General features: G+C 38.2%; 2 protein-coding genes across 2 annotated transcripts; both read right to left on the bottom strand.

Annotated features, from left to right (window-relative positions):
• Nucleotides 1–306: 306 nt before the first annotated feature.
• On the bottom strand, nt 307–20415 carry LOC139840503 (uncharacterized). Its single transcript, XM_071830769.1, has 6 exons — nt 20129–20415; nt 19731–20054; nt 18890–18973; nt 5897–6791; nt 3780–4266; nt 307–3401 (listed from the first exon to the last, which is right to left on the bottom strand). The coding sequence occupies exons 1-6, from the start codon at nt 20413–20415 to the stop codon at nt 307–309; spliced, it is 5172 nt and encodes a 1723-aa protein (XP_071686870.1).
• Nucleotides 20416–21172: 757 nt separating this feature from the next.
• LOC139840502 (uncharacterized) lies at nt 21173–23116 on the bottom strand. Its single transcript, XM_071830768.1, has 2 exons — nt 22281–23116; nt 21173–21677 (listed from the first exon to the last, which is right to left on the bottom strand). Exons 1-2 carry the CDS (start codon nt 23114–23116, stop codon nt 21173–21175), a joined length of 1341 nt encoding a protein of 446 aa, XP_071686869.1.
• Between the last annotated feature and the right edge of the window lie 3662 nt (nt 23117–26778).

Raw genomic sequence — 26778 nt, 5'->3', positions numbered from 1 at the left:
CAAAAGTGGTGGAAAGTGGTGATTAATATTTTAGTTATTCTTGGACTTTTTGTAGCTATTTTTACAGAGGGTTCACATTTGAGGTCACAATCGTAATTTCGACTATAATTTCATTTGGAGTTTCAACGGTAAGACCCGTCTATAATTAACTTAGTTTATATGATATTTTCATGTTTTTTTTTTTTTTTTTTTTTTTTTGAGCAAAGGAAATATTTTATTAAAAAGGTTCCCAAAGAGCCCAAATACAAACACAATGACCCAACACCAAACAACACAAAATACAAGAAGACAAAAACACCCCAACACTTATACAAACTTAAACCGATTGTTAACCCATTTCATATTCCATAAATCTGCAACTTTCCTAACAGCACTTGAGTTCTTGACTGTAAGAGAGAGCAGCTTCCATCGAATGTAATTCTGGACATCTTCACCCACCTTTAATGCTTCCTTCTTCTGGTGACGAAATAACCTAGCATTCCTTTCACGCCATACAAAATACACACAAGCAGCTATTACAAGCCTGTTAACTATATTCCATATGTTCTTAGTAAATGGGTAAACTGCCATCCTTTGCACAATGCTGTCCAGACTATACGGCAGACCTCTAAAAATCAATTTGGCCTTAATATCTTTCCATACACAGCTACTAAACTCACATTGAAAAAATAGATGATTAATTGAATCATTAGTTTTTTCACATAAAGAGCATAACAGTTGCACTTGAGGCATCCATGATTTCATTTTATCTTGAGTGTGAAGCCTATGAAGAGTAGCCAACCACATAATAAAAGCATGCTTTGGCTCTAGCCCCTTAAACCATATGACATGATGCCACCCAACCTTGACTCTATTACTCCTTAAATCCCTCCAAACCTGCTGAGTAGAATAATTAACAACACTGCCATCATTTTTCTTCCATTTATAACTACCATTGTCAATAACCACATGATTCTGAATTTTATTTCTCATATCTAGGATACATTTCCAACCCCAACTATCATTGCATTTGTAAACTGCATCCCATATGCTACCACCCTTTAACTTCTCCAAATTGACCCACTTACTCCAAAGGGTATCTTTATGAGCAAACACCCTCCACAGGTTTTTAACCAATAAAGTTTCATTCCATTCCCTAAGAGGTTTAACACCCAAACCCCCTTGATCCTTAGGCACACAAATATCTTTCCAGGCAACCCTAGCTTTGCCTCTAGAATTATCACCTTGGCACCATAAAAATCCTTTAAGAAGGCTATCAATTTCATCTATAACACCATATGAAATTCTATACACAGAGGCCCAATATAATTGCATAGAAGACAACATAGAAGTAACTAGCTGCAATCTTCCTGCATAAGAGAGCTTTCTATGTCTCCAATTACTCACCTTGCTTCTAACCTTATCAATTAAACACTTGCAATCCCTAATATTTAATTTCTTGGATAATAAAGGGACACCTAAGTATTTAACAGGCAATTTACCAACTGAAAAGGATAAAACCTGAGTAATCTTAAGCTGAGTGGCATAAGGAACACTTCCAAAAAAAACAGTGCTCTTGCTTATATTAGGTAATAAACCAGAAAACTGACCAAATTCATCCAATGCCTTTTTGACAACACTCACAGACTTATCATCTCCATGACAAAAAACCACAAGATCATCGGCAAAACAAATATGTGTAAGCTTCATTTGTTTACATCTGATGTGATACTTGAACCTGGGCTCCTCATCAATATTCTTAGCTAGAATAAGAGAAAACACTTCCATTACTAGGGTAAAAAGATAAGGAGATATAGGGTCTCCTTGTCTTAAACCTCTCCCACCCTTAAAGAAACACTTAATCTCACCATTAATACAAATTGAGAAGGAAGGATTAGTAATACAGGCCATTATCCACTGAATCATCTGACTATGAAGCCCAAAACTGCACAATATGTCTTCTAGAAACTTCCAATTGACAGTATCATATGCCTTTTGTATGTCAATCTTCATAGCACACCTCTTTGTCCCTCTAGATCTGTTATAACCTTTAAAAAGTTCTTGAGCAACTAAAAGATTATCATGTATAGACCTTTCAAGAATGAATGCACTTTGGGTGCAGCTAACAAGCTTCTTCAGACCACTTTTTAGCCTATTAGTTAGGACTTTACTAATACACTTATAGAGGACATTGCAACAAGCAATGGGTCTGAAGTCAGACACTTTTTGAGGGGAATCAATCTTTGGAATAAGTGATATTATGGTAGCATTAACCTCCCCCAACAGCCTGCCATTAGAGAAAAACTCTTTAATGGCATCACAAACATCTTTACCAATTATATCCCATGCCTTCTTAAAGAATAAAGAGGTGTAACCATCAGGGCCTGATGCTTTATTATCATCAATGTCAAACATGGCAGTTTTGATTTCAACATCTGTAACAGGAATAATCATCTCATTTGCTTCTTCACTAGAGAGCTTGTTGGTGAAAATATCACCCAAATCCAGTATGCTTCTACAGTTACCATGATCACCCAAAAAATTCATAAAGTGATTTACAAATTGGCTAGCAACTTGATCACCCTCATAATTAACACCATGATCATCACAAATGCTATCAATCCTGCTCTTCATTTTCCTTTTCTTTAGCATATTATGAAAGAATCTTGTGTTTCTGTCTCCCTCAGTAAGCCACTTTATTTTAACTTTCTGTTGCAGAAGGATTGATTCATCCTTTTTGGCATTTTCATATTCCAATAGAGCTTGATTAGCCTGTTGTCTGACATTAACATCATGAGGATCTTTGTCAATTCTTTCTTGACAAATATTTAGTTGCTCCTTCTTTTCTTTAACAAGGTTGAAAACATTCCCATTTCTCCAGTTAAGACTTATTAAATCTTTTTTGAGTAATTTCAATTTAGAGACTACCTGGAACATTTTATAACCCACAACCTGTTCACTCCACCTTTGCCTAATAATATCAAGGAACTCATCTTTATGTGCTAAATGATTCATAAATCTAAAAGCTCTCTTCTTCTTGTCAAGGCTGTTAGGAATATGCAGAATATAGGGACTGTGATCAGAAATCAAATAGGGCAAAAACATGCCAAAAGCTTGAGGATATCTAACACCAAACTCATCATTACACATGATTCTATCTAGTTTTTTGAGATTAGTACAGTGAGGATTTCTAAGGGATTTAGTCCAGGTAAAGTGAAAACCTGAACTTCTAAGATCATCAATCTCAATTTGATTAATACAATCATTGAATTCCTTCATCTCCTCTGTCATGAATGACCCTCCAGCACTATGCTCACTAACGACTCTAGTGGTGTTAAAATCACCCATAAGAATCCATGGAAAACCTTTAGTGATGACTGCATGAATCCTTAACTCCTTCCATAAATCTCTTCTAATTCTACCTGTATTACCAGCATAAATAAAGCTATAATAGTACTTGACCTTTTTATCAACAGATTCAACTAATCATAGAATCACTTGTCGAGTCATTTGAATGACCATAACATTGATCTTATTGGAATCCCACCCAACAATAATTCTGCAGCTATTAGCACTTAAACTAACATTAGAATACCACTTCCATAAACCAAATACTCTATCACACAACTTATTTATCTTATCGGGTTTCAAATGAGTTTCCACTAATGTACAAATACTGATATTTTCTTCTCTTATAAACTTGATAACCTCATCTTGTTTATCTATACTACTCATACCTCTAATATTCCAACAAGCAGCTTTAAACTCCATTAAAACAATTTAATTCTCATCCAGGATACCTGGATCTGCACCATTCAATTCATTTACTTCAAAATGACTAGTGCCACCTTTATCTACATAGATGACATCCTCTTCTGGAATATCCAAACCCTTTTCATTCCTTCCATCATTAGCTTCATACTCATCATCATTATCAGATAAAATAGCATACTTATTAATACTTTGTTGGAAAGCCTCTTTCGTTTTACCATTTAGATGCCACTGCCTTAAAGGAGTAACAACTTTTTCAGGAAGGACTCTAGGGACATACACTTGTTTTGGTTTGACAATTTTGTTACCATCATTCTTCTCCTTATACTTCTTAGGTTGAACCACCTGAAAACCTTCTTTATCATGCCCTTTATTAATGTTAGAACCTGCAGTGTTCTTGAGTTCCACACTAGTTCTGGGCCTATGTTTACATTCACTATGATTATGCCCAAACACTGCACAGTGAGTGCATAAGGCAGGTTTCCAGTCATAAGTAACATTCACCTTCTTAATCCCCTTAGTAACCATATGTTTATCCTTATAATGTATATCAACATGATCCTGTGTAACGACCCGTCAAAATCGCTATTGACGCGGCACGTTAATCATTGATTCCACAGTGAGGTTTTGACCTCTATATGATACGTTTTGATAAAATATTGCATTCATTAAAATAAGTGACTTTCTAAACATAGAAAGTTATAAACATGTGGGCGAGTGTTTAGGTATAAGCAAAACCCCAAAATACATAAGTCTTTAATTTACAGGTTGACATCACAGTCCAATTATTTATTACACAACGCAGTTTTATTTTGAATGCAATAAACTTTGTACAAAGCATGAGAGACTCCATGCAGGCAACAAGCACATCACAGCGGAAGCATTCTAAGGACCTGAGAATAAAACATGCTAAAAAGTCAACACGAATGTTGGTGAGTTATAGATTTAATTGCTCGAGTCATAAACATGTATAAAGATAGACCACAAGATTTCATCAAAAGTTTATTAATAGATTCTACGTAACAGAGCACCCTGGTAACTAAACTTAACGCTATAGTGATAATTACCCCATTCGTTTTAATACACGTAAACCAACGTGTCTTAAACTCAAATAACATACGTCCGTTAAAAGGCTAGCGCTCTAGCTCGGACGGGGATGTCAAGCCCTATGGATCCATATACAATTATTCGCGCCCACCAGTCCATATCCTATGTACTGGCAGCTACTAGTTACCAAAGCTAAGGGATTTCCGGTTTAACTCAGTGTAGAATTTAGTATGTACTTGTGTCTTATCGCGTTTAAAATAAATTGCATGTATTCTCAGCCCAAAAATATTTAAAGTATTTAAAAAAGGGATCTATAACTCACAGTTCAATATTGAGACTCAATATTGTTGGCAAATTGCGTAGACGTAATGATGGTAGACGACTGTATGGTTGGCCTTGGATTCCCGAACAATACCCCGAACAATACCCAATATTTCCTTAGCTTAAAGCGGTTTGAAACCCGAATTAAAACACCCTCGAATATACTTTATTATTATTAAACTTAAATTATAATTATAATTATACTTATAAATTAAAATTTAAGTTACAGATATATTTATGAAAAATATCGTCGAGCAAAACTGACCTTTTATAGTACTTTTCGATTTACTGTAGCTCATGCGATCGCATGAGTTTTCAGTGTTTTTGCCATGCGATCGCATGGCCGCCTTTTCTGTTTTTGTTTGCTAGTTTGTCGACATCAAATAGTGTTACTGTAGCAAATAGTGTTTACTGTAGCAAATAGTGTTTACTGTAGCAAATAGTGTTTCACTGTAGCAAATCACTGTAGCACTGTAGCAAAATACGGTTTCACTGTAGCAAAATAGTGTTTTACTGTAGCAAATTGTGTTTTACTGTAGCAAAGTAATTTTTACTGTAGCAAATAGGGTTTTACTGTAGGAAAGTCGTTTTTACTTGTACATATATATATACATACATATAATTGTTCATGAATCGTCGAGAGTAATCAAAGGTAATTGTATATATGAAACAGTTCTAAAATTTTGAGACTCAATCTAACAGACTTTGTTTAGCGTGTTAAAATAATAAATCGTATAGAGAATTGGTTTAAATAAGTCAAAAATTTTCGGGTCATCACATCCTGATAACCCTTAGATGCATCAATTTCCACCATAACCCTAGCAAAGGTTGCCCTTCCAACTCCCTTAGAACACATTGTGGTAGTCATTTGATCCATAACCATAGGTTTGCTTAATTTGCTAGCAATAGCACTAATCCCTTTCTTGTTCCATGCCTCTAAAGGCATATCAGTTAACTTGACCCAGACATGAAGTTTACTTGGTTCAACCTTCTCAATATTCAGCTCAGGGGACCATTTAGCCACAAATAAAGGTTTACCTTGCACTATCCATGGTCCTTGATCAATAACTTTGTTCATACCCTCCACATCCTTAAACTTGAAATAACAGATCTGTTTATTGTCCATTATTATATCCTTAATCCCAAACCTACTCCACATCTTCCTTAGATTAAATCTAAGCATACCAAATGACATATGACCACCAATAACATAGCCATAAGTAGTAGTATTCCACAAATTGCTACTCTCCTCAATATAGATTTCATCAAACACAACAATTTCAGATCCATCATTATCAACAGAAAGTGGAATAAAACTCAGTTTACAAGCATCATCATCAGATTTAATAGCTTTAGCATAAGATACTTTTTTAGTGTGAGTCTCATTCATACTTACAGTAGTGTGAGAACCAGGAGAAACTGTTGTAGATGCCTTGTTTAATTCCTCATTATACAGTGGAGGAAAGTTATCCTTCAACCAGTCTGGATTCTCCATGACACCAGATTCATCAAGTTTTGATTCAGATTCAACCAGAAAATCATCACTAGCATCATTCAAACGATCTGCTTCATCACTTTCAGAGCTTTGTACACTATCGACTTCTTTTGATTTAGATCTCAAATTATGTACAGAATTTGTAAATTTGATCGGAATCTTAACTTTTCGTTTAGATCTGCGATTGGGAGACATATTACACAATCGAAGACATGTTTTATGTAAAGAAGTATAAACGAAGTGAAAACAAGGAAAAACAAATTGAAATCAAGCTGAAAAAACGATGAAATTGAGATTAGATCGAAGAATTAGGTCAAAAATTGGGGGAAAAGCGTTTCCCGTCCAAATCGCCCTTACAAACGAGAGCATACTTTTTTTCATTAATTTTTGATGTACATTGATATTTTCATGTTTAATTTACCCTAAAGGACTAGCATTCCTAAAATCCGCCTATATACATGATATGATAAAATTGGCGACTTTTGAGGATGCAAACTCGAATGAAATTATAGGCTCTCACACTGCTCACCGCTAAAAAATTCCGTTTAAATTTTAACATTTGTCATGCACGCGAGGGTAAAATAGTCATTTTCTTTCATCCTATCTATATGCTTTACCGGTGCATCTTCTTTACAAACTCACTCTTTTTCCCCAACCCTAATTAATTAATCTTCTTTAAACCTGATTAAAACCCTAATTAAAATCATTACTAAATAAACCCTAAACTTAAATTCCTTCCTCTTGATAACATCATTGTCAATGGTTTTCTTTCACTTTCTAGATTACCGACGCCATCACTGAATCCAACTACCACCACCACTCGCCGGAATCAACGACCACCACCAGTGACTTGTTAGATAAGGACCAGATTTTGTTATGTTAACGGAAGAGACGGAATGAAGATCTGGCAAGTGTTAAACAAAACTACTCCTCCAAAGGGTTACCTAGATCACACAAGTGTTATTCGTCGGAGAAATCAAGATCCGAACGTTAAATTTTGAGATGGTGCCGGAAAAAGTTGAGTGTTCATGGGGGAAAAAATTGAGTGTTTGCAGGTGCCACGGAGGTTGCAAATTGCTCGTTTCTCATGTTTATTGGGGTAATAGTGTTCCAATCGTTCTGGCTCTTATTTCTTAAAAGTTTCTGATTTAATGTGCGGAATTTCACTATAACATCCGTATATATTTGTATGTGTATGTGCATATGTATATGTATGTTGATGTTTTTCTAACCCTTGCCTGTGACATCACAGGCAGATTTGTACTTTTTGGCTCAAAAAGTGCATCCTGTGACATGGCAGTGTAAAATTTTAACCCCCCAATAACTCCAAATGTCAAATGCTAGTATCAAATTTAGTAGGGTCCACCAGTTTTTTTCTTCAAATTATTTAAAATGGTAAATAAGTACAACAAAATAAAATAAATTACATTAAAATGGTAAATAAATACAACAAAATAAAATAAATAACATTAATAAAAAAATACATAATTAATTCGGAATCATCATCTTCTATTTCTTGAATTAATTGAACAATCCGCAAATCTTCGGAGTCAGAATTAGACCCCCGTAACCTCGAACCCATTTATAAACTAATAACCTTTTGTAAAAAAAATAAAAAAGTAGAAAGAAATAGAGTAAGTAAGAATGAATTGTGTGAAAAAATGATATGATTGTTGGGGTTTAAATATGAGTAAAATGGAGTTTAAAAAAAAAAAACCAAAAAACGGGTATATATCCGTTGGGTAACGGATATATTACCCCACAAAATCATTTGCTGCCACCACACCATTTGAAGCCCGTTTTTTCAGTCAAAATGCCGAATGACGCCCCCCAGCGTCAAAAACTGACGCCCCGTTAATGGCGTCAGGGGCGTCAGTTTATGCCAACTCGTCTGACGCTGGCCCATCTGACGCCGCGTTAGATTCAGTCTTAATATTTTAGTAAGCTTTACTTTAAGAAAATTTGGAGACTAGAATGATGTTTCTGATGATATAGATGTAAGTATATTCAATAATACGTAAATACAGAGGCGGAACATATATCGGGTATGCACTCCGGCTGGATTTTGGGGAAATTTTTTTTTTTACACTAAAATGAAAAAAATTTACAAAAAAAATAAAGTTTTTTTTTTTATGTGTTTATCCCCTTCGATTAGTTTCGCCCCATCTCATGTCGGGGTCAAGTTCCATCAATCGTGAATATTAATGTAGATTAATTTATATATAAATTTATCTGAGAAAAAGTTGTAACACCGTACTTTTTACTTTTTTTTTTTTAAAACACAGCGGAAACATAATATATTGATATTTACAAACCATACGTAGTAATTAAATAATTCATAGTTATTACAGTCATCCAGGTGTTACGTTAACCAAAAACTTTTACACACATATAGGTATCAAAATATAAACATCAGAGTGTAGCCTGTCAAACATATCCAAAAGCAACCACTCCCAAAACTATAGCATGCAAAGCCTAACCTGCAAGGGAGGAACTGTGGGGGGGTTAGCATAAATCTAAGTGAATTGAATTATCCTAACAGTCATAGGATCTAGCATCAAGTTAAGCACAATGACATAGCATCAACAAGGTAAACCAGAATGGTAACACTAGGCTCGGCGGCTTGTACGGGCCATTAACTAATAGTTGATCGATGTAAGACCCGTTTATTTGTGGTGTACATAGGTGTAGTTAAAATACTTGAAGTGGGGTTTTGGTTGTACATATTAAAAAGGAATGCAAAATCTGAACTGGGGGTGTTGCGCGCCGCGCGGCCTTATGGCGCGCTGCGCCAATGTACTGTGACAGATACCTTCTTTTTTAATTAGATATTTTGGGGGCATTTTGGTAAAATCACTTTAGGGTCCGAATTTAAGGCCCCAAACCATTTGGTGGAGCCTCATTAACTCCATTTCCACCTACATAAATCCCATCCATTCAATTTTAGAGAGAGAGGGTTGTTCTAGTGTGAGAAAGCTCAAAATAAAGAAGAAGGAGGTTGAATCGGGTCTAAGTGCAAGCTTTAAAGTCATTCATCTATCCTCTAGCTACGTTTTGATCATAGTGGTATGCTCTAATCTTGATTTCCTAATTTAATTTTGAGAAAGGGTTAGTCTTAGGGTTAATGGTGAACTTAAAAACCCACTTTGTTAGTAAATTGGGTGTTTTGGGCGAATTTGGGTCATGTAGACCCAAAGATGACTAACTAGGGTTTTCAAAGTATTAAACTATGTTTATGAGCCTAAATTGGTTAGTTAAAGTACTAGCACACTTATATATATGTAAATGTGTGTTAAGTGGGTTAGTGGATGACCCGAAATGGGTGTATTGACTTTAAATGGTCAAATGGGTCATGATGGACCTAAGTGGGTAAATGTATGTATTTGATGCATAAACCTTGTATTGGAAAGTGTCTTAGGACCTAACTTGGATAATGATTAGGGTTTTAGGGATGTTAACTCAAATATTAGGGTTAGGGTTGCAAATGGGTCAAAATTGCACCATGGGTCAAGATAACCCTAGAATGGAGTTTTAGTGGGTTGACCAACTTGAGTTTGTGATTGATATTATGTATAATGTAATAGGTACATTACATTGAAGGTTCTCGGACTTGATTATCTTTCACCGAAGGCGTAAGGTGAGTGGAATAATTATATGTGTAAGTATATAATGTATCTATTTGTTGTAGCGTGAAATGTGTAGTGTCGAGGTGCTAAGACACCACGTTTCACGTGATGAGTGAAGCATTGAGGTGTTAAGATGCCACTCGGGGTAAAGCATCGAGGTGTTAAGGTGCCACCTAGGGGTGTAGTGTCGAGGTGTTAAGACACCACTCCGTAAAATAATGAGTGAAGCATCGAGGTGTTAAGATGCCACTCGGGGTGAAGTGCCGAGGTGTTAAGGTGCCACCCTAGGGGTTAGTGATACGAGGTGTTAAGTACCCTAACGGATGTTATGAACACCGATGGCGTTTTCGCGAGCGCCATTCCCTTGTACGATTGGTTAACCATGGTTATTTGTGTTGTAAGTGTAAGCATAATATATTATTCGAATTATATTACATGCGTTGCATATGCTAGCTTGTGGTATTGGGGTTTTCTAGCTTGTATTCGAGATTATAAGCTAATTGTGTTGCTAGCATGTATGCGGAGTTTGTGTAAGTGATTTGCAAGTAGGTGTATTATATATGTATGTGTATAATTATTGCATTCACTAAGCTTTGCTTACCCTCTCGTTGTTTACCTTTTTATAGGTTCGGTTGTGGACAAGGGTAAGGGCATCATCTTGGATTAGAGATCCCGTCGTTGCTAGAGAATGCTTTTGGGCTATTTAGCTTTTGGAGTATTGACCGAGACTTGGGTAGTTTAATCCCAAACACCATGCTCGTAGTGTAGTTTGGTACTTAAACTTTTGATGGTCGAAACTCATATTTTTGAATTAAACTCGTAAAACGACCGATGTGGGCCCCGCTTCGTAAAACTCATTTTTATTAATGGAATGTGTTAGTTTTACATATTTGAATATGTTGTTAAAAGCGTTTTGTCTAATTATGTCGGGAAGTGGCCAATCTTTTTAGCATTTCAAGACTTTTTGGACAGACCAGAATGGCGCGCCGCGCGGCCTTCTGGCGCGCCGCGCGGCCTTCTGGCGCTCCGCGCCATATGCTGTTCCAGCAAAAAAAAAAATTGTTGTTATTTTTACGCGGGTTGTTCGTGGTTTGGTTTGGGTCGTTACAAGTGGTATCAGAGCATGGTCTAAGGGATTTAGGTGACTTGAGATAGGCGCCTTGACTAAGACTTTTTGTATGCGCGTTATGCGGGACTTGTAGGACTTTGTGTGGTATTTGAAATCGTCAAGCGAGATAGACGTGGTACTAGTGAGTTAATGCGATGTGCTCGCGTAACAATGATTAGCTACCATTGTTACGGGTTCAAATCGTGTCAAACAAGCGATGTACGACGATTGTTGAGCAAGATGGGGTAGTGTGGTGTATATGTATATACATATGGGTTAAGTCCTTTCGTTTTGTTGCTTAATTTACTTCGTTTTATAGAATGAAGATGAGAAATGGACACGACACCAATGATGGAGGTACGAGTGAGGACGTTGAACTCACGGCCAAGGTTGAGGCCATCTTTAAAAGGCTAAAGAGGGATTTTCTTGACGACGTTCGAAAGGTCTTCCAAGAGTCGGTCGATGGACAAGTGACCGAAATGATCAATGATCGAATGAAAGCCGCAATAGAGGAGGCTTTAGAGGTTAGAAACATTTATCCTCGAGGTGAAGGGGGTAAAGGTAATGGTTGGGGTGGAAGGCGGGACTTCCACTACAAAAATTTCAAGGATACTCAACCTTCGATGTTTAATGGGGTGCGAGATCCGTTGAAAAGCACGTGTTGGATTTCCAATATCGAGGGGGCTTTCCGTACCGCGGAGTGTCCTCCCGAAAGGAAGGCGAGGTATGGTTCTAGTATGTTGAGGGAAGAAGCCAAGTTGTAGTGGGACGACAAAATCAACTTATATGGTGAAGAGCAATGCATGAACTTGACATGGGAGGAGTTTAAGAAGGAATTCTTCAAAGAATATCGAACTTCTTCCGATCTTGATAGAATTCGGGACGAGTTGCACCATTTTCAACAAGGTTCAATGGACTTGGTCACACTCAAGTCTACCTTTTTGGCAAAAACTCGTTTTTGTCCGGAATATGTGGGTGACGATCACAAGCTAATGAAAGATTTCTACCGTACTTTGAATGATGAGTTCAAGGGCAAGATTAGTCGAGGTATGGCTAAGTCTTTTGATGAGTTATTTGAATTGGCCCAGGATTTTGAGCTGGATGTTCCAAGAAAAAGCGATTTCACGTTTTTCAAAAGAAAGTTTGAAGGTTCTAGTCATTCTAACTTTTCAAACAAGAAGAACAAGAACAAGAAGGGTTCCGAGAGTGTTAATAGCGTAAAGAAGGGCGCTTCCGGGGGTTTTTCTTATACGTGCTACAATTGTGGGCAACCGGGTCATATGGCTCGTGAATGTCCTAAACCATCTTTCGGAAACAAGGTCACTTGTTTTAATTACGGAAAAGAAGGGCATAAGAAGCCGGAGTGTCCCGATTTGCGAAACGATAATGTGAAGCGACTAGAGAAGGCGGCGGGTACGGCTAGGGGTCGCAACTATTTAATGACCAATGATGAAGCCAAACAATCGAACGAAGTTGTCTCAGGTACTTTCATGGTTAATTCTAATCCGGCAAGGATTCTTTTCGATAGCGGTGCAAATCTGTCGTTTGTGTCTCCTAAATTTAAGCCTAAACTTAATAGACCGTTAGCTAAGTTAAGTCATCCGGTAGAAGTCGAAATAGCAGACGGCAAGACGGTGCTAGTGGTCGACGTGTGTAAAAATTGTGATGTGGTGTTTGGTGCCGAAAACTTTAAGATAGATCTCATTCCGATGACTTTGGGCGACTTTGATATTGTTGTGGGTATGGATTGGCTCGATCGTAATAGAGCCGATATTGCATGTCATGAAAAATTTATTCGTGTGAAGACCCCAAGTGGGGGAGAGTTAATTATTCATGGTGATAAGCTTAGAAGACTTGTGCCGATATGCACTTTTGCACGGGCACGTCGTCTCCTCGATAGTGGTGGCATGGCCTTTCTTGCCCATGTTGTTGATACTCGTGACGAGCCACCACCCATTCGTGAAATTCCGGTGGTTAGTGAATTCGAAGACATTTTTCCGGACGAGTTACCGGGTGTTCTGGCGGAAAGACGAGTTGAGTTTCGCATTGAGTTGGTTCCGGGGGCTACCCCCATTGCTAAAACTCCTTATCATTTAGCGCCGACGGAAATGCAAGAATTGTTAAATCAAACCCAAGAGTTGCTCGAGAAGGGTTTTGTTCGACCGAGTGCTTCTCCATGGGGCGCTCCGGTTTTATTTGTGAAGAAGAAGGATGGTAGTATGCGGATGTGCATCGATTATCGGGAGTTAAATAAAGTGACGATCAAGAATCGTTATCCATTACCTCGGATTGACGATTTGTTTGACCAACTCCAAGGTGCAACGTATTTCTCTAAAATCGACCTACGATCCGGCTATCACCAAATGCGGGTCCGTGAGGAAGATATCGAGAAAACGGCTTTTCGAACGCGTTATGGGCATTTTGAGTTTGTGGTAATGCCTTTTGGTCTCACGAATGCACCGGCGGCATTCATGGATCTTATGAACCGAGTGTGCCAACCTATGTTGGACAAGTCGGTGATTGTGTTCATTGACGACATACTAGTCTACTCGAAAAGTATGAACGAACATGAACGTCATTTGCGCGAAGTATTGAAGACATTACGAAAGGAGAAGTTGTATGCTAAGTTCTCCAAATGTGAATTTTGGCTAAGGGAGGTTCAATTCCTTGGCCACATTGTGAACAAAGACGGCATTCAAGTAGATCCGGGGAAGATAGAGACGGTGAAGAGTTGGAGACAACCGACTACGCCTACGGAAGTCTGAAGTTTTCTCGGATTGGCTGGTTATTATCGACGGTTTTCCAAGACTTTTCTAAGATCACTTCTTCATTGACAAAATTGACAAGGAAGAACGCGAGGTTTAATTGGGAGAACGAACAAGAAATTGCTTTTCAATTGTTAAAAGAGAAGTTGTGTCAAGCTCCGGTGTTAGTGTTGCGGGAAGGAGTGGAAGACATGACGGTTTATTATGATGCTTCGCTAAATGGGCTCGGGTGTGTTCTTATGCAAAGGGGTAAAGTCATCGCTTATGCCTCTCGACAATTAAAGGAACACGAGACGAGATATCCGACTCATGATCTTGAGTTGGCGGCGGTTGTGCATGCGTTGAAAATTTGGCGCCAATACTTGTATGGTGTTAAGAGCACGATTTATTCGGATCATAAGCGCTTGAAACATCTCTTTATCCAACGAGATTTGAATTATCGTCAACGTAGGTGGATGGATGTGGTAAAAGATTTTGATTGTGAAATACTTTATCATCCGGGCAAGGCGAATGTGGTCGTGGATGCGTTAAGTCGAAAGAGTCATCACCCGGCGTTACGATTGGGATTGTTATGTATGATTATTACTAACGATTTTCTTGAAAAACTTAGTGTGATTCAAATAGAGGCTTACGTTCACAACAAGCATGCGGAGCGAATTGTGGGGCAATCAAAATTCATTACTATGGGTTCGCGTGGTTTGTTGTCCTTTCAAGGAAGAGTGTGGGTGCCTAAGATGGGTGAGTATCGACAAGTGCTACTTGATGAAGCACATAAGTCAAAGTATTCCATTCATCTGGGCGCAACTAAGATGTATCTTGATTTGAGGAAGGATTATTGGTGGTCGGACATGAAACGTGATGTTGTAAAGTATGTTGAGCAATGCATCACGTGTTTGCAAGTTAAGGTCGAGCACCAAAAGCCGTATGGTAAGTTACAACCGTTAGAAATCCCGAAATGGAAATGGGAGCACATTACCATGGATTTCATCACAAAATTAGCTAAAACGGCGAGAACCCAATTTGATTCGATTTGGGTTATAGTTGATCGATTGACGAAAAGTGCCTTGTTTCTTCCCATTCGGGAAGCGATATCTTCGGAGACCTTGGCTAAGTTGTTTATCAAGGAAGTCATCTCTCGACACGGAGTTCCTATATCGATTATTTTGGATCGAGATACTCGTTTTACATCTCGGTTTTGGGAAAAGTTTCATGAAGATATGGGTACACAATTGAAATTGAGCACGGCGTATCATCCTCAAACGGACGGTCAAACCGAACGTACGAATCAAACTTTGGAGGATATGTTACGGGCGTGTATTATTGATTTTGGTGGTAGTTGGGACGAGCACTTACCTTTGGTGGAATTCTCGTGCAATAATAGTTATCATACTAGTATCGGGATGCCACCTTAAGATATGTTTTATGGGCGGAGGTGTCGAAGTGGGACAAAAGGAAATCGGGAGTACCGATTTGGTTTTAGAGACGAATAATAAGATCGATATTATTCGGGATCACTTGAAAAAGGCGCAAGATAGACAAAAGTCGTATGCCGACAAGCGTAGACGAATGATCGAATTTCAAGAAGGTGGCATGGTGATGCTTAAGGTTTCGCCATGGAAAGGTGTTATTCGGTTTCGAAAACTGGGAAAGTTAGCTCCTCGGTTTATTGGACCATTTAAGGTTTTAGCTCGTGTTGGTGAAGTCGTGTATCGTTTGGAATTACCCGAAGAGCTTGTGAGGATCCATAATACATTTCATGTTTCCCATCTCCGCAAGTGTCTTGCGGATGATTCATCTTGGGTACCATTAGACGAAATTGAGCTAAACAACAAGTTAGAATATATTGAGGAGCCGATTGCCATACTCGATGAGAAGGTCAAAAGGTTGAGAAATAAAGAAGTGATGACTTTTAAAGTTCAATGGCGTCGTAGTAAGGGTTCCGAGTTTACTTGGGAGCCAGAAGAGTTTGTGTTGGTTTATCTTCCTTCTTTTCATGCGGCGTGGATCGCGAGGACGCGCTCCGCTTCAAGTGGGGGAGAGTTGTAAAACCCGCTTATTTGTGGTGTACATAGGTGTAGTTAAAATACTTGAAGTGGGGTTTTGGTTGTACATATTAAAAAGGAATGCAGAATCTGAACTGGGGGTGTTGCGCGCCGAGCCAATGTACTGTGACAGATTCCTTCTTTTTTAAATTAGATATTTTCGGGGCATTTTGGTAAAATCACTTTGGGGTCCGACTTTAAGGCCCCAAACCAGTTGGTGGAGCCTCAATAACTCCATTTCCACCTACATAAATCCCATCCATTCAATTTTAGAGAGAGAGGGTTGTTCTAGTGTGAGAAAGCTCAAAATAAAGAAGAAGGAGGTTGAATCGGGTCTAAGTGCAAGCTTTAAAGTCGTTCATCTATCCTCTAGCTACGTTTTGATCATAGTGGTATGCTCTAATCTTGATTTCCTAATTTAATTTTGGGAAAGGGTTAGTGTTAGGGTTAATGGTGAACTTAAAAACCCACTTTGTTAGTAAATTGGGTGTTTTGGGTGAATTTGGGTCATGTAGACCCAAAGATGACTAACTAGGGTTTTCAAAGTATTAAACTATGTTTATGAGCCTAAATTGGTTAGTTAAAGTACTAGCACACTTATATATATGTAAATGGGTGTTAAGTGGGTGACCCGAAATGGGTGTATTGACTTTAAATGGTCAAATGGGTCATGATGGACCTAAGTGGGTAAATGTATGTGTTTGATGCATAAACCTTGTATTGGAAAGTGTCTTATGACCTAACTTGGATAATGATTAGGGTTTTAGGGATGTTAACCCAAATATTAGGGTTAGGGTTGCAAATGGGTCAAAATTGCACCATGGGTCAAGATAACCCTAGAATGGAGTTTTAGTGGGTTGACCAACTTGAGTTTGTGATTGATATTATGTATAATGTAATAGGTACGTTACATTGAAGGTTCTCGGACTTGATTATCTTTCACCGAAGGCGTAAGGTGAGTGGAATAATTATATGTGTAGGTATATAATGTATCTATTTGTTGTAGCGTGAAATGTGTAGTGTCGAGGTGCTAAGACACCACGTTTCACATGATGAGTGAAGCATCGAGGTGTTAAGATGTCACTCGGGGTGAAGCATCATGGTGTTAAGGTGCCACCTAGGGGTGTAGTGTCGAGGTGTTAAGACACCACTCCGTAAAATAATGAGTGAAGCATCGAGGTGTTAAGATGCCACTCGGGGTGAAGTGCCGAGGTGTTAAGGTGCCACCCTAGGGGTTAGTGATATGAGGTGTTAAGTACCCTAACGGATGTTATGAACACCGATGGCGTTTTCGCGAGCGCCATTCCCTTGTACGATTGGTTAACCATGGTTATTTGTGTTGTAAGTGTAAGCATAATATATTATTCGAATTATATTACATGCGTTGCATATGCTAGCTTGTGGTATTGGTGTTTTCTAGCTTGTATTCGAGATTATAAGCTAATTGTGTTGCTAGCATGTATGCGGAGTTTGTGTAAGTGATTTGCAAGTAGGTGTATTATATATGTATGTGTATAATTATTGCATTCACTAATCTTTGCTTACCCTCTGGTTGTTTACCTTTTTATAGGTTCGGTTGTGGACAAGGGTAAGGGCATCATCTTGGATTAGAGATCCCGTCGTTGCTAGAGAATGCTTTTGGGCTATTTAGCTTTTGGAGTATTGACCGAGACTTGGGTAGTTTAATCCCAAACACCATGCTCGTAGTGTAGTTTGGTACTTAAACTTTTGATGGTCGAAACTCATATTTTTGAATTAAACTCGTAAAAGGTCCTATGTGGGCCTCGCTTCATAAAAATCATTTTTATTAATGGAATGTGTTAGTTTTACATATTTGAATATGTTGTTAAAAGCGTTTTGTCTAATTATGTCGGGAAGTGGCCAATCTTTTGAGCATTTCAAGACTTTTTAGACAGACCAGAATGGCGCGCCGCGCCATATGCTGTTCCAGCAAAAAAAAAAAATTTGTTGTTATTTTTACGCGGGTTGTTCGTGGTTTGGTTTGGGTCGTTACAATCGAGCTAGAGTTTATCGAAAGTTCCTGTTACTGTCTCCCTCGCATAGTAATCCGGACGCAGGGGATGCGTCATTCAAACTATACTACACGAATAGTAACTCTTGAACCCAACCTGACAGCAAGGTTGACCTTATGCTCAGCTTTTTACCCAAAGCTGATTACCGACTAGACATCATAGCCGATAATACCCAAGTGCACATAATCATCACATAAGCATAAACATCATACGCTAACTCATCAGGTATAACATGGCAGGACAACAGTAGCATAACCCGCTACTACATACATATAACAGTTAAGATAGTCCCACTCACCTGATAAACCTCAAGAACTCAGAAGTCTTATATTACTGAGCCTTCTCCGTTCCCTTATTATCTGAGAATACCATATCTCAAGTTAGTACATATCTAACCAATAATATCATCAATTCATACTATAAACAACATCATATAGCCTAATATAACCATATATGACAAGTTTACATGGTTTCCCATCCAATTGCAACTATCCAACGCGTGTAGAACGAGGCATACACGCTATTCCCTCATTTTGACTCAAAATAAAATTTGATTCAGTATTTTAAAACTTCACCATTAGCAACTACACCTCATTACGTTTCCAACGGTAGTTTATTCATCAAAAACGGAGTTACGGTTCGAAAGTTACGGCCAAAACAAGTTTTCCAAAAATCTGCCAGACTGCAACCGCGCGGTTGCACCCTGCAACCGTACGGATGCACGCTGCAACCGCACGGATGCACCCAAAATGTCCCGGATACACCCCGTAACCGTACGGATGCATCCTGCAACCGTACAGGAGCTGTTCATCAGCATCAGGTCGCTGTTTTCGTGATTTTTAACCCCAAATCTCGTTTTTACACTATTTTGACACTACAAATCACTTAGGAAACATATATAACTCATATACAAACGTTTTCTAACATCAATTTAACATAAACAACACAATCAAATCACTTTTTGATTCAAAACCCACTTTTACCAAAACTTAAACAAAAACCCATTTTGCAAACTGATTTGGCTATGAAAATCTAATTATTTTACCTTGTTAGATTCGTGAAATCACAAGGAATGATTTTTCAACTTCAATTTAACACAAAAACGAGAATCAAGGGTTAGGGTTTGTGAGGATTTGTGAGTGTAAGTTCGGTGTTTGATATTTCCAAAAGAGGAAATAAGAAGAAGCCAGGGTTTTTAACACAAAGGGGTTTCCTTCATTAGGAGGAAATCTCTTCCGTGATACACACGGGTATTTACCAGTTATCTGAAATACGAAACACCTCATTAAGTGGTCCAAATGAGGTCCAAATTAAATAAACAAACCTGTTATGTAACCCTTGTCACAAACTGGTCTCAACTATATAATTAAATAATTATAAACATATAATTATCAAAATAACATATAATAACACACAAGGGTAACTAGGAGAATTACCAATAGACCCAATGTGAGGTTGTTACAAATCTACCCCACTTAAAGGAGATTCCGTCCTCGGAATCTGGCCAAGGTCAAACAAACGAGGGTAACGAGTTCTCATCAACTCTTCTGTCTCCCATGTTAGGTTTGAACCTAAGCTGTGCTTCCACTCAACTAATACCATTGGTATCTGCTTATGCCGTAGCTTAGTAATCTTCTTGTCTACAATTCTTACAGGCTCTTCCACTAACTTCTTATTCATATCAACTTTCAAATCTTGCAGTGGTAGAATCTGACTTTCATCTTCTACCTTGCACTTACGAAGATAACACACATTAAATGTGTTATGAATACCCGCTAACTCAGCAAGAAGATCTAATACTACTGTCTGATCATTCAACACCTGTTGTATTCTAAATGGCCCAATGTACCTCGGAGCTAATTTGCCTCTTTTATCGAAACGAATTACACCTTTCCAGGGCGATACTTTCAAGTATACCTGCTCACCTATGGTGAAAATAACCGGCCGTCTGCGCGGATCGGCCTACATATTTTGTCTATCTCTTGCAGCTTCAATTTCTCGCGTGCAATTGCCACTTTCTCTGCAGTTAACTGTACGATCTCTAGACCAGAAAACTGTTTCTCTCTAGCTTCTAACCAACAAGTCGGCATTCTACAGCGACGACCATACAACATTTCATAGGGCGGCATGCCTATACTAGAGTGATATGTGTTGTTGTAAGCGAATTCAATCAAAGGTAGATGAGAATCCAATGATCCTCCATACTCTAATACACAAGCTCTTAACATATCCTCTAACGTTTGAATAGTACGTTCACTTTGACCGTCTGTTTGAGGATGATACGCAGTGCTGAGATTAACTCGAGCACCCAAATTTTCTTGTCAACTCTACCAAAAATTAGACACGAACCTCGAATCTCTATCTGACACAATAGATAATGGTATTCTATGTCGAACTATAATCTCATTCACATATAGTTGAGCTATAACTTGCTGAGCGAAGCTGTCTCATTTGTAGCCAGAAAATACGCGCTTTTAGTCAATCTATCAACTATCACCCAAATCATGTCGTGACCTTTCTGGGTTCGGGGTAACTTTGTTACAAAATCCATCGTTAAGTGCTCCCACTTCTACTGAGGAATCTCAAGTTGACGTAATGACCCGTAAGGTTTCTGATGTTCAGCTTTTACTTGAGCACATATATGACACTTTTCCACGTAATGCGCGATATCTTTCTTCATTGTTGGCTACCAATATAAAGGTTTCAGATCATGATACATCTTCGTGCTTCCAGGATGGATAGACAATCTCGATTTATGCGCTTCATTCAAGATCAAATCCCTTAACCCTCCGAGCAAAGGAACCCAAATTCTGTTACTCAAAGTCTTTAATCCACGAGAATCGTCCATTAAATCCACTTTTCGCTTTACTAATACCTCAGATTTCAAATGTTCATCCTTGAAGGCTTCTAATTGTGTTATCTTTAATCGATCAATCAAATCTGACACAATCTTAATTCGCATGAATTTTACATTGTCAGTGAATTTTACACAATCTCATCTGCAACTACATTTGTCTTTCCTGGATGATAAAGAATTTCACAATCATAATCCTTGATCAGCTCTTGCCACTGTCTCTGACGCATGTTTAATTCTTTCTGCAAAAATATATGCTGAAGACTCTTGTGGTCGGTACAAATCACACAATGAGTGCCGTAAAGATAATGTCTCCATAATTTCAATGCAAATACAACCGCAGCCAACTCTAGATCATTTGTCGGATAATTCTTCTCATGAGTTTTTAACTGTCTTGAGGCATAGGCAATAACTTTCTCTCTCTGCATTAACACACAACCCAATCCGGCTAATGACGTATCACAATATACAACGAAATCTTCTGTACCCTCAGGTAACACTAAAATCGGAGCTTGGCACAACAACTGTTTCAATGTCTGGAAGGCATTTTCTTGTTCATCGCTCCATCGAAAAGTTACATCTTTCCTAGTTAACTTGGTCAATGGACCCGTGATCTTTGAGAAATCTTTAATAAACCTTCGGTAATAACCGGCTAAACCCAGAAAACTCTTAATCTCTGTCGGAGTCTTTGGTGAATTCCAATTCATTACTGCTTCTATCTTAGACGGATCGACTTTGATACCCTCTTGGCAGATAACGTGACCCAAAAACTGCACTTCTCTTAACCAGAACTCACATTTAGAAAACTTGGCGTACAACTTTTCCCGTTTCAACAGTTCTAATACTTGTCTCAGATGTGTAGCGTGTTCTGATTATGTCTTTGAATAAATCAAAATATCATCGATAAATACTATCACGAATTTGTCGAGAAACTGTCTACACACCCGATTCATTAAATCCATGAATATTGCTGGCGCATTTGTCAACCCGAATGGCATAACTAAAAACTCGTAATGACCGTATCTTGTACGAAAAGTTGTCTTCGGAATATCTTCCTCAGCTACACGAACCTGGTGATAACCTGATCGTAGATCAATTTTAGAGAAGTACAATGCCCCTTGTAGCTGATCAAACAGATCATCAATTCTCGGCAACGGGTACTTGTTCTTCACCGTTCTTTTATTTGGTTCTCGATAATCAATGCACATACAGAGAGTTCCGTCTTTCTTCTTCACGAACAACACTGGAGCACCCCATGGCAAAGAACTTGGCCGAATAAACCCACGATCTAGCAACTCCTGAATTTGCGACATCATATCATGAATCTCGGACGGAGCTAATCGATACGGAGCTTTAGCAACTGGCGTGGATCCCGGCAACAACTCGATTTTATATTCTACTTCCCTAACTGGCGATAAACCCGACAATTGATCTGGGAAGACTTCTGGGAATTCGGACACTATCAGGATATCGGACACGGATTTCTTCTCTTTCTTTGCATCGATCACATATGCTAGAAACGAATCACACCCCTTGGCTAATGATTTCTTAGCTTTCATCATCGAAATTAATGGACAATTAAACCCACCCCATTCACCTTGGGCCACAGCACGTGTCCCATTGGCAAAAGGAAATTGATTTATTTTCTTATCACATTTTATACTTGCCTTATGGTTGCTTAACCAATCTATACCTAATACGACATCAAAGCTTGGTATAGGCATAATAAGACAAGTCATGGGGAATTCATTCCCATCTATTTCAATGGTTACTCCAGACACATAGGTTGTGACTGGAACCGTTCTACGATCACTCACTTCTATTCTTAAAGGTTCAGATAATACGTTGATAGGCAATTTCAACTTATCACATAATGTAACAGACATAAAAGAGCAATTCGCTCCACAATCAAATAACACACGAGCCAGCGAAGAATTTATCAGAAACATACCGGTAATCGCATCGTCGGTTTCAGTAGCTGTATCAACCGACATTTGAAAGGCTCTTGCATCAGGTGGTGAAGGATTCTTTCGCTTCTGTCCCATTGAAGAAGCAGATGATCCTCTGACTGACATTGTTCTTTCTCCGGCACCTACCCAGAGCTCGCTCGCCTTGCAGAAGGACAATCAGCTGATCGATGACCCGATTTTTTGCAATTCCAACAAACATTTTCTCGAAATGAACAAACTTGAACATCATGACCCATCACTCCACACCTTATACACCTTTTTGTCAACTCTGTACAAGGTCCAGTGTGTGTTGACGTACACACATTGCACCACGTTTTCTGACTCAAATTACTACCACTGCTTTGAGTAACCCTACCTCTTTGTTGGTTACTATGAGATCTTCTAGATTTACTACTCATTTGGCTCGTCTGGCTTGTCGTTTGTTTTGGTTGCGACATTTGCTATCTCTGTTTACTCTTGGTGGCTTTGACGTCTCCTTTCACCATTCTTGCCATAGCAAATGCTTGAGGCAAGGTTGTTGCTAATCTCACCATTGATCGGTATTCAGGCAGAATCATTTCAACAAACTGATCAATTCTGGATTGTTCGTCAGGAAGCCATTGTGGTACAAAGCGGAGTTTGTCTGTGTACTTTTCAATCACTTCATCAATTGACATCTGCTCAGTCATTCTTAAATTCATAAACTCGCGCTTCATTTTGGAGATTTCGTACGAAGTACAGTATTGCTCGCACACCTTTGCTGAAAATTGTTCCCACGTGACTTGACTCAACTGTTCCTTTGAAACCTGGGCAGTCAAAGAATCCCACCAGCCCATTGCTTTCTTTTTTAGAAGTCGGCTTGCATAAGTAACATGCAATTCAGGTTCGCATTGACAAGAATCCAATGCTCGATCTACTTCACGCAGCCAATTTAAGGTGCCTGTCAGGTTTGTACTTCCAGAATACTCTGGGGGTTTACAATCCATGAATTGTTTGAATGTACATTTCTTTCGGGTTTCAGCAACTGGTTGCGGTATCATTTGTAATGGGTAAGTGTACATAAACTGGTTAGGATATTGGTTTCTGTAACGACCCTAGATTTTCCAACTTATATTATTAATATTTATTATTAATACTTGCGTTGTAATAAATGTATTCTTATACATTTTACTTGTCAACGTAATTGACTTTCCATGTACCGACTTGTCTTTTCGACACGTGCTTTTCACGAATAATATTTCGAATATTATTTACGCTCATAATTAATTATTATTAATTATTTCTAATTAACTAATGTAAGTAGTTAATTATTTGGGCTTGTTACTAAGTTGTTGCATACTTATACATGGGCTTTTATTTTTGGACTTGGGCTATCAAGCCCACCCTACATCACTTAATGGACTAGTTAGTGAGCCCATCATTATGCTAGTGATTCATTAAGACTAAACAAGGATTAATTATTTTAGTGAGGAGACAAAGATGTTGCAAGCATGCATGACCGCCTTTCCCATGTATTTGGCTTTATACTCTTCCTAGCATACACCATCCTCCCACACATGAAAGTTGGAAGTTTACTACCCTCTTTTGGAGCACCTAGGCTGACGGTTTTGAGGGTTGGGGAGGGAGTTCCATTTTTCTTTTGTTACATATATGCTAGTAAACTCCATTCCATACACACATCATACTTACTCCACTTCTTTCTCTCAACTTTTCTGTCAAAATTGTAAGTAACAACTTTATTTTTCTTTCTTCTTTTTCCTTTAATAATCACCAAGTATCATCATCAATTTACTTGTTTGTTGTTTGTTGTTAAAGATCAAACTTTCTAGTTTGTATCTTCATGTAATCTTGCTTCTTCCATCCTTTGTTTGATGAGGAACCAAGAACAAAGATCTAAGCTTGTTAGCTTATGGTTCTACACTTGAAAAGTTACAAAGATCTAAAGTTCATAACCTTTAAGATCTTACTTGTGTTCATGTTTTGGAAACTTAAGGTTTATTGTCTTAAGATCCAAGCTTTGACTTGAATCTCCTTAAGTATGAAACAAACATGAACTTGTTACTTGTAACTTTAGTTTATTTCTTTCTTTTGTAAGTATTTCAATTAGTGATTTATTTAATTTTGGTCAAGTATTACTAGTTAAACTTGATCTCATTTTTCTTGAAACTAAAGTTTAAACTTTGTAAGTTCAAAAATATGGAAGTTAAACTTTCTAGTTATAACTTTATACACTTATGTTAGATCTAAGTTTCTATAGCTTATGGTCTTCCAATTTTGTCTAAAACAAAAGCTTATAAGCTTATATATACATTCTACAAGATTAAAATCTAAGTTTCATAACTTATGGTTTTATTAAAGTAAAGATCCAAGTTCCATAACTTAGGGTTTAACTTAAGAACACTAGATCTAGACTTTTTAGTCTATGATCTTCATGATCTAACTAATATCTAAGTTCTACAACTTAAGATCTTGTTTATTTAGTTTACATTCAAGTTTATAGCTTAATATTACTATTAGAACTCATGTATGTGTCGGATCTAAGATCTTGATGTAACTTTGGTTCATCAACCTTTTTACAACCCTTAAATGAGTTGTGCTATTTATCTTAGACATACACTAGTGTTATGATGGTCAAAACTTGGTTAAGGTGATGCAAACACATAACGAGTTGTACACTTGAAGCTACAAGCATCAAGGATGAGAACCGTGATGAACACCAAGCACCAAGAACCCACCGAAGCACTTTGCTTACTGTTTTTGAGGTTTGATAATTCACCAGGGCTACTGGAAAAGTTGATTTCCAGATTGTTCGGTTTGAGTAGATGACTTTTCGTTTAGGACTCGTCTTAATCCGATTTACAGTTTAGGATTTATAGCCTTCCTAAAGTCACTACACCTTTGTAACGTTGTGCTGAAATTTCTGACCTACTCGCACTTAAACCGTCGCTACGGTCAAACGAAGACGAGTTTGGTTCTGAAAACTGGTCAGTAGTTGGAGGACTCACATACGGAGCCATAGCCACTGACTACGCATCTTTTCGATTTGTATAGAGGTCGTAGCAGCTGAACGAAGTCAGCCTTTGTTTCGATCTCTATTCTTGATTGAAAACTTACTTTACTTTTTACTTATGTTGTTGATGATGATGATACCTAAGACCTAATTTACATACTTTTAAACCTTTGGGAACGATTTACTAACTTATTAACTTTTGGCTTAGGTTGAGGACCTTTCGGACCAACTACTTGCTTACTTATCTCGTACCGACTTTACTACTTTTCACCGTGAGTTATAGCATCCCTTTTTACTTTAACTATTTTGGGAACTGAGAATACATGCGCTTCTTACGTTTTACATTCTAGGCACGAGTACTTAAACTTTATATATGTGTGGGTGATATAACGGCATAAACTTTCCCCTTAGCTCGGTAACGTTTAGTCATTGGTCTTTGAACCGGTGAACGCGAATCTAAGATATGGATCCATAGGGTTTGACATCCCCACTCGGGCTAGTTGCGCTAGCATTTAACGGGTGTTTAATACTTCGTAAACTTACGCACTCGCCAAGTGTACTTTTAGGGGGTGATATTACGTTAAGTTAGTTACCAAGTGCCCACGGTTGAGCATATACTTTTCATACTATTTTGAAATACTGAAATCTCGTGGCCTACCTTACATTACTGTTACATTTAAACTATAGCTCTCCAAAATTCTTGTTGAGGTTTTTAAGTATGTTTTCTCAGGTGCTTAGAGGTTTGATGCTTCCGCTGTAGTAGTCTTGCTGTGTAGAC

This window comes from Rutidosis leptorrhynchoides, chromosome 4 (assembly GCF_046630445.1).
Source record: "Rutidosis leptorrhynchoides isolate AG116_Rl617_1_P2 chromosome 4, CSIRO_AGI_Rlap_v1, whole genome shotgun sequence".
Classification (NCBI taxonomy): Eukaryota; Viridiplantae; Streptophyta; class Magnoliopsida; order Asterales; family Asteraceae; genus Rutidosis; species Rutidosis leptorrhynchoides.
The sequence above is the reverse complement of the archived record's forward strand: the minus strand, read 5'-3'. Positions and strand labels throughout refer to the sequence as shown.

Excerpts from the sequence above, each read along its gene's own strand:
- LOC139840503 (XM_071830769.1), bottom strand. The coding sequence starts at position 20,415 with ATGTTAAGAGCTTGTGTATTAGAGTATGGAGGATCATTGGATTCTCAT. Across the intron at positions 20,055-20,128 it reads CCGATCCGCGCAGACGGCCG|AGGCAAATTAGCTCCGAGGT; the intron begins GTTATTTTCACC and ends TTTCGATAAAAG. Across the intron at positions 18,974-19,730 it reads CTAACATGGGAGACAGAAGA|GATGCATCCGTACGGTTACG; the intron begins GTTGATGAGAAC and ends GTACGGTTGCAG.
- LOC139840502 (XM_071830768.1), bottom strand. The coding sequence starts at position 23,116 with ATGTCAGTCAGAGGATCATCTGCTTCTTCAATGGGACAGAAGCGAAAG. Across the intron at positions 21,678-22,280 it reads CCATGGGGTGCTCCAGTGTT|GTTTATTAAAGATTTCTCAA; the intron begins GTTCGTGAAGAA and ends TTATTACCGAAG.